Source organism: Tasmannia lanceolata, unplaced genomic scaffold (assembly GCF_043159265.1).
Source record: "Tasmannia lanceolata isolate RefF3 unplaced genomic scaffold, GAP_Taslan_0.1 ptg000037l, whole genome shotgun sequence".
Lineage (NCBI taxonomy): Eukaryota > Viridiplantae > Streptophyta > Magnoliopsida > Canellales > Winteraceae > Tasmannia > Tasmannia lanceolata.
Genome location: NW_027518714.1, coordinates 5,967,479 through 5,976,029, shown reverse-complemented (window position 1 = coordinate 5,976,029; position 8,551 = coordinate 5,967,479). Strand labels below are relative to the sequence as shown.

At 39.5% G+C, this 8,551-nt stretch overlaps 1 protein-coding gene across 4 annotated transcripts; it reads left to right on the top strand.

Moving 5' to 3' along the window:
- Positions 1-448: 448 nt before the first annotated feature.
- On the top strand, positions 449-8,349 carry LOC143861309 (uncharacterized). 4 transcript variants are annotated; one of them, XM_077372245.1, is made up of 7 exons: positions 449-713; positions 802-870; positions 979-1,146; positions 2,244-2,414; positions 2,534-2,746; positions 5,922-6,007; positions 7,522-8,349. In XM_077372245.1, exons 1-7 carry the CDS (start codon positions 638-640, stop codon positions 8,176-8,178), a joined length of 1,440 nt encoding a protein of 479 aa, XP_077228360.1. In that variant the 5' UTR covers positions 449-637; the 3' UTR covers positions 8,179-8,349. The 4 variants fall into 4 exon arrangements, with proteins under 4 accessions (XP_077228360.1, XP_077228359.1, XP_077228358.1 ...); XM_077372244.1 differs by having other exon boundaries at positions 5,919-6,007; XM_077372243.1 differs by having other exon boundaries at positions 979-1,169; positions 2,234-2,414.
- Positions 8,350-8,551: the final 202 nt, after the last annotated feature.

The window sequence follows — 8,551 nt, the reverse complement described above, 5'->3', positions numbered from 1 at the left end:
CCTCGTAGAATAGTGGCAGGTAGTGCTGGTTGTCCACTCAGTATTTTGTAAATAGGGTATTTCAGTTATGGGCGATGATATTTTCACCCCCTTGTAATACGCATGCGCCCCCTTTTAACGTGATTTGACGTCAAAAAACGTTAAAATTTTAGATTGTGGCAACCAATTGTGGGCCCAACACCTAATATTGGACTCCAAATCAAACGTTTGGGCTCACAATTGGTTGTCACAACTTAAAACGAACAGGGCCTGTACTCACAATCAATTCTCAGAATCCAAATCAGGACATGCATGGTGGATAGTACTACCATCTTTGGTAGTCCTAGGACTGCTAAACGTGGATTATAGGACTTTTACAAAACAACGAAAGTCCCACTTTTTTGCTTTTTGCCTTTTACTTACCCCCAAAAAACAACTCTCCCCATTCAAATCGCTAAAACGCAAAGAAAAATAAAAGGGCGAAAAGGAATTTCCTAGACAGAAAAAGTAGAAAAAACTGTAAGCAACCTCACTACATAAACGCTAAATAGAACCATTTTCGCCCTCATGATTCTATTATTTCGCAAGCAGAGATCCTCTTAAACCCTTCTCTGACAGCTCCTTATCAGCTTAGAGGGAGAGAGAGAGAGAGAGAGGCATGAAAAAATCCCTTGTTTACCTCATTTTCTTTGTAGTTCTCCTTCTTGAATTAGGAGCTGAAGCTATTCCCGCAGGTAATCAGAGGAACTCAACATTTTTTTTTTTTTTTATTTCAAAGTGATTTGCTATCAGTTTCGCCATTTTTTCTTTCTTTTTGTTCAGAACCTCTGATAAAACACGTGTCTTCTTTTCTCAAATGGACGAGGGCTTCTCCGAAAACACCCGAAATAGGTCAGTTTAGAATAAAAACGTAAACATTCTTCAATTCTTTTACCTTTTTAGCCAGATGTCTGTTAGTTGGGAGTTGAGAATTTGAGTATAATGTCTTTTATTTCACAGATGGGAATGCTGTTCAGTTTGAAAATGGGTATTTGGTTGAGACTCTTGTGGAAGGAAATAAACTTGGAGTCCAGCCACATTCCATCCGTGTATCTCCCGATGGAGAGCTCTTTGCCGTCGATTCCGTAAATAGTAACATTGTTCGGATTACTCCACCACTGTCACAATGTATGCTTCCATCCTTTGTTTATGTAAGATAGTCTTTTATTCACATTCTTCATTTTTAGTTAATACCTATATTATGTAAAACCCAGGATCATGGTATTCAATTAACATAAATCTAGAATAAACCATGAACATAAATCTATTGATCTAACGATCTAATCATGCAAATTAATAGAATACAAAAATGGAAATTACAACTAGAGACAAGATACTTATCATGATTGGTCATGGTGGTGATCGATTGGGCTGGATCTTCTACTGCCTCTCTAGTTTGCCTGATCTCTGGTGGGGGGATCTTTTTTGGTCAAGTTAGATGGCAGCGGAGACCAACCCCATATTTATAGAAAAGACCTCTTAGAGTTCCACCCACAATAGAACTCTATTTGGCTTATTTTGTTTAATCAACTACACTATCCAGACTTAACTTATGTAGTTAAAATGGGCTCCACACTAACCGTCCATGTCTCAAGAGGATGAGATGCACTGATTACCCATATACCCTTTACTGACCACTATGGTCAATGCGTAACTCCAGCCACTTCACTTTTACTCTCATTCTTCAATCTAGACTGTTGATCTTAGATCAATGATTGCCCACATAATATCTTACATATTCATCTCTAGAGTTAAAATCTACAATTTCTGTATTGATGATCGGTATTGGTATTTTTTTAAAAACCTTTTTAATGAACAACTTTAATTATGTTGTGATTTGTGGTGTATTTTATCTTTCCATGGTTATTCCTAGTTCGTTTGTGTGCATTGCTTCTCAAGAATTGTGCCGCTAGTTGTATTTTAATATTGCTGATCAATTGTAATTTACTTCTTTTCTTTCTGATCAATTACGATAAAATCTCATATTATTTACAAATTATTTTGGACTAGTTTTTTCATTTTGCTTCATAATCATGTCCATGACATCATGATTATTGTCATTGCCCATAATATTATGATTGTTTATTATTTGAATGTGTTCAAAGCATATTTTATTGTCTACTTTAGGTCCTCTAGAATCCCATGGTCAAGTTTTATACTTCTGATAATTTTCTCAAGTTTGGTTATTTTATATGTTGCAATGGACTTATTGAAGGGCATTGTAGACAGCAGAGCAAGATTAGTTGCTGGGTCATTTCAGGGCTACTCAGGACATGTAGATGGGAAACCCAGTGATGCTCGTTTTAATCATCCAAAGGGCGTCACTGTGGATGATAAAGGGAACGTGTATGTTGCAGATACCTTCAATTTGGCTATTAGAAAGATTGGAGAAGCAGGTGATGCTCTTGGGCTAAGTCTGCTGAATCCTAGAAATGAGAAAATTGAAAATTTTAGTTGTGTATTCTTGTATTTTGAAAAATATTAACTCAACATTTTCACAATATGTTTGTTGCAGGGGTAACGACGGTTGCTGGAGGGAAATCAAATGTCGCAGGGTACAGGGATGGGCCTAGTGAGGATGCAAAGTTTTCTAGTGATTTTGATGTGGTATATGATGGCCGTACATGTTCTTTATTGGTAATTGATAGAGGCAATGCTGCTCTCCGCCAAATTTCTCTTCACCAAGATGAGTGTGATTACCAGTACTACAGCTCAATTTCTGCCTCAGGTTTGGTCCAGAAACCTCCTTTCTGCATCATGTCATGCATACTCACCTGATCAGCTGACAATAAGAGAAGCCCCTCACAACATTCCCAAGATTATGACTATAATTAGTGAGATGGTAGAAATAATTTCTTATTCATCCTGTGTTTGTGTAGCTTTTTTGTCAGATATTTTACATTTCCATGAATTTGACTTTATTTTGTAGGTATTGTTTTCACACAACTTCATTCTGCAAGAATTCTCATATTTTCACAGTTATATTTGGGACTTCCTTAGTGTAAATGTATTAATGACTAAAATCGTACAAACTCCTCTACCATTTTATTGATTTCTGTATCATGGATGACTAGAGGTCTTTCGAAGTTCAGAATTATGCGTGGAGGTGGGAGAAACGGTAGACCATTTGTTCATCCATTGCAACACCCCCCCCCCGCCCCACCCCACATCACACGCGCGCGCGCGCACACACACACAGGGTAGGACCCTAAGGCAATTAGGCATAGCTTGGGTCTTTCCCCTTGCAAGTATCAGAGCTTCTTGTCCTCGACAGCTGGAAGCACACGTGTTGGCCGTCTAGAGGGAGGGAACTCTGGAGATTCACATTGCTGGCTACTCTGGGTATTATGGCAGGGGAGGAATGGCCACATCTTCAAAAGTGAGGAGAAAATCCCTCATTTCTTGTTCATGAAAATTATCTTGCTTGTCACCTATTGGGCGAGAATCCTGCCTAGTTTTAGATTCATTTTTCTTTTGATCTTTGGCATAATGAGCATGAGATCTGTGCTAGTAATGAAAAGTGGGAGAAACACTCTCCCACTTGGTGCCCTCGGATTAAGGAATGGTGAAGTTAAACTTTGATAGGTTGAGAATCGACAACCCTGGTCTGACAGGCATTGGAGGTCTCCTGAGGGATGATACGGGACATACTTTGTGGGCTTTCTTGGGCCCGATTGGGATTAAAAACTCAAATGAAGCAGAAGTCAGAGAAATTCTGCAAGGTATCAGATATTCAGATATACAACTAGAGGGGAGCTGTGTCGCCTAATTATTGAAGGGGACTCACTAATTGTAGTCAGATGGTTGGACATGAGAATGCCTTACCCTTGGAAATTTGTGGATTACATGGAGGAAATCCAGGATTAGATAGAGGGCTATCAGCATGTGAGGAAATCGGCCTATAGTGAGACCGACTGACTTGCTCGATTGGGGTGGGACAGGGCGGTTATTGATTTTTTTTAATTCCCCCGGCTAATTTCATATATCTTGTTTGTATATCTTTTACGCTTGTATCGACCACCTCGGTCCCTATTCCTCTAATTTAATGAAACTACCACTATAAAAAAACATGTCAATATCTTGGGTCTGACCCTTTTTATTAATGGAATTATCGTGAAAATATGACAGACTAGACTCTCATTTAATAATACAAATCTAATAAGAAGGCTAATTGATGAGGATCGTAGGAACTCGTGGGGCCCAATAAGTGGCATATTTGCCCAAGATGACCTTTTTTAGGGATTTTATTTTCCATGCTATTTTATTTTGCTTATATATATGAGGGCTGCATGTGAAAATTTTCTAAAGGATTCATTAGCCGACCCCAACTAGTTTGGGACAAAGGCTTAGTTGAGTCGAGTTGAGCATATGAGGCTTGCATTCATGGACAGAAAGCTGTTGGAATAATATTGAGTGAACATTTTCTCCCCTAATCTCTTCCTTCCCTACTCCTCTCCTTTATCTTCTTCCCTACTCCTCTCCTTCATCTTCTTCCCTTTCTTCTTCTTCTTTTCTCTCCTTAGCCTGCACCAAAAGTGGTATTAGAGCAAAAGGATCCCAGCCTCGTCGTGCTCACACCCAGATCCCCGTGGCATCAACCGCCGATGCTTCTCTGCCCAACGAGCCTGACTTTTCCTTCTAGCTCTTAAGAACAATAGGTATAGGAGAAGCAAGTCAAGATAACTCATTATTCATCAAGCAAACTCAGTCAGGCATGGTTTTGGTTTCGGTTTGTGTAGACAATATCATCATTACAGGGGCTAGTAGTGCCGACATTCTGAGACTAAAGAAAAACTTGAAAGGAAACTTTTGTTATGAAAGACTTGAGGAGCTTGAGTTACTTTCTTGGAGTTGAGGTTGAAAGTTCAAAAGATGTAACACAACTATCTCAAAGAAAGTGCAGCTTATATCTGCTCAACAAGTTTAACATGATAAATTGCAAGCCTCTTGATACTCCTATTCCTACTGCTTGCAATAAAAAGTATAGTGGACGCGAGGGCAACAAAATCAAGGATCTGTACACCTATAGAAGCATGATAGGAACTGTACAATATCTTACCCTTACCAGACTAGATTTAACTTATGCAATGCACCAAGACTTCCAATACCTACATAATCCCAGAGAAGAACATCTACATGAAATCATCCTGAGATATCTAAGAGGGTCTTCTCTATTCCTTTCAATTCTCTTTTTATTCACTATAAAAAGAGAATTGAAAGGAATAGAGAAGACCCTTTGCCGATATATTTTTTTACTGTTGTTACCCCTTAGGAAAGTGCAAGAACTATAGCTAATCCTTTAGCAGGGAGAGAACTTATTTCTCCATTTCATGATATCAAAATGCCTTTTCTTGCGGAATAGTTCAAGTATCTAGATATACTCTTTACAGTACACTGCCAACAATATAAGTGAATATATGGTCTTGTGTAAATCAATTTTTAATACTTCTTGTCCTCAAGAAATTCATTGGTTTCTAATCTAAGTATATTTTCATAGGAAATGTCATGAAGAAAAAAAAAAGGCTACAAAGGGATACAGAATTACGGTCTGAATTTTCCATAAAAAAAAATTACGGTCTGAATTTGCTGCAAATATCCTCGAAGTGCATATTTCTTTCCAAATTGCTGATCTAGAGCTAAAACTGTAGGTAAGATAGCTGCACAGATTCCCATGGTGTTCGGTTCTAGTGTCGTTATGGGTGGTGGCTTAGGATAATCTTTTTCTTGCTGTTAATTCATTATTGTTCGTAGTAATTTCGGCCATATCACTTTGTTATCTTGGTTACCCCAACTAAACAAAAACATTACGGCCACATAAAATCTGATCTAGGTACTAAAAGGAGAACTTCGCTGCACCGCATTTTTGCACATGACTAACATTGTAATTGGAATTTTGCTAGCAGATATTATTATGGTTGTAGGCGCGGTATTGGTGGGATATGCTTCTTGTGTGCTTCAACATGGATTTGGACCCTCATTCTCAAAGACGGTACATTTCATACCTTGTAGGTTCACTTATAATAAAAAAAATTTAATTTCAGAGAATATTTAAAATTTCCCATTTCCCAAAAGCATTGGAATTACCCTTCTACAAGACGGGATGATATGATCAAAGGTTTTGAACTGAGTTGAGAAACAAAATAGAGACCCTTCCATCCGTTCCTTACAGCAAAGGCCCACCCACGTGCAACCGAACACCGATGATTTCTTTTGAGCAAACCCTGTATAAGGTGCCAATGAGGCTGTCCGTTTTTTCTTTTCTTTGTTTAGGTGTTTCTTGTTAGGACCCAGGTAGAACTCACCCTCAAAAGCTAGCCGTTAAGGGGAGGGTACCCAGGTCCTTATAAAGCCCATCCGCATCTATTGCTTTTCCGATGTGAGATCTTTGCTTTCACGTGGAACTACCAACAATCTCCTCCTCCACATGGAAGCAATGTGGACAATCTCGCCCATCCGCACGGGTGCAACGTGGGAACTACGAGATCTCCAAGGGAATTTCATCGTCCACGGAGGCACACCAGGATTACCGAGATCTTCCTCAAGCGAATTTCACCATCCTCGAGGGCATACCGGGTTATCACTCCCCGGCTCTGATACCACTTGTTGGGACCCGGGTAGAACTCACCCTCAAAAGCTTGCCCTTAACGGAGAGTGCCCAAGTCCTTATAAAGCCCATCCACATCTATTGCTTTTCTGATGTGGGATCTTTGCTTTCACGTGGAATCCCCAACATATCTGACCTGTCATTCCACCTACCAGGATTCATGAAATTATTCTTAATGTTCTGTAAGCGACTACACGTTTTCCGGATAGTATGAATAGAAGTGTTGTTTTAACTGTTCAATATTGGGGAAATGGACCTTTTTTGAATGGAGGATGGGGAAATGGACTCACTATTGTGAATTTTCTTGTGTGCTGGATTCAGCCCGTAACTGGTCCGACTTCAGTTCTTTTGTTTGTGAGAACTGGTTTACATTTGATATCAAACGCAAATAGTTTGATTAATCATCTAATTTTAGAACCTTGAAAGTCCTTTTCAGCAGTCTTTAAAAGTGTAGGCATACATATAGTATTTCATTAAGTGGACAGCTTTGTGCAAGTGATAGGATCCATATTATCAAAAACAGGGAATCGCACATCATGTTGAAGGACCCAATCTCGCCTACAATATTTGGAGTGCTTTTTTTCCAAAGAGGATCTTCTCCCTTCAACTGAATCCAATTTCATACATTAGACAATCTTGCAAAATAGGGACCATTCATCCAACCAGCCCGGACATGGGTGGGTCATGGCCCAAAAATTATAACAGTTTAACCAGAGTAACTTCTGACGGGTTGCAATTGGACAGTTAAAAGAACTAACCAACTGCCAAATTTCCATGGTGCTAGATTACTGATAGAAGAGAAACCAAGTGTTTAACTGCATCATTTCCCTTTAGATTTTTCCCTGTTCATTTTTTTAGTTTTGTAATGATGCTATCAATCTGGGTGTCTAATAATGCAGACGGAGGCCTCGGAAAGCGAATATCAAGACCAACCCACTGTAGTAGACAAGCATACTCTCGTGGAGAGCCTAGGCGAGGACCCTGACACTGGATGGCCATCATTCGGGAGACTTTTCGCAGATTTATTTAAACTTGCACTCGAAGCACTTGGTAACATCTTTCTCTACTTCATCCCTCTCAGCCTCAGGCCTCGGACGTCCAATAAAGGTCTCACTCCAATAAAAGACACTCTTGTAATGCCCGAGGATAAGCCAGAACCACAATCAGTCCAAAAACAGAGAAGCCCTTTGCCTTTTTCTGAAACTCTGCATGTTCCCACTGCAAGTAATGGTTTTACACAACAGAAGCTTCAGAAGAGTAAGTCAACCTCACTCAAAGATCCTTCCCTCTCTGGTAAGCATAGGTCTTCAAAACGACAGGACTCTACAGAACACTATGGCTCTGCTGAGGGTGCTCAGTACAATCAGTTGAGTTCTAAGAGCCAGAAAGATCGAACCAGGCACCGTCACCGTGATAAAAATGGCGAAGCGGGGTTTGGAGCTACGGGGACAGAACCAAAACCAGTTGAGATAAGGCAAGTGGACTATAACGATCCGAAGTTTGATCATTACAACATTAGGAACAAGGTTGGAAAGGATGATGTCTTCCACTTCTGATTGTTGTGTTATTGCATTGCAAGTTTTTTTTTCGCAATTAACTTCTCTTGTTTGAACTGCTATTTTGGATTTGAGATGTGGATTTGCTATATAATACTAGACAATTCCTTGTAATTCTTAAGCTTTATGGCTATCATTCATATGGGCAGAAAGCTTATGGGTCTTCCATGTTCTTAACTTCTAATGCCATTTCAAATTTCAGAATACTGATGGGTGGCGGACAATTCTGTTCACGAGGGTCAAAGAGTCTCTTATTGATCACTTTGGTGATCAATTCTTGATAAACCAATGTCCTATCAGGAAAGAAAAAAGAAAAGAAGATGATAGAGAAAGAGGGAGAAAATGAGTTGATTTGAGGAAGCTCAGGCTTCCA

Excerpts from the sequence above, each read along its gene's own strand:
- LOC143861309 (XM_077372242.1), top strand. The coding sequence starts at position 638 with ATGAAAAAATCCCTTGTTTACCTCATTTTCTTTGTAGTTCTCCTTCTT. Across the intron at positions 1,170-2,233 it reads TGCTTCCATCCTTTGTTTAT|GGCATTGTAGACAGCAGAGC; the intron begins GTAAGATAGTCT and ends GACTTATTGAAG. Across the intron at positions 2,415-2,533 it reads TAGAAAGATTGGAGAAGCAG|GGGTAACGACGGTTGCTGGA; the intron begins GTGATGCTCTTG and ends TGTTTGTTGCAG.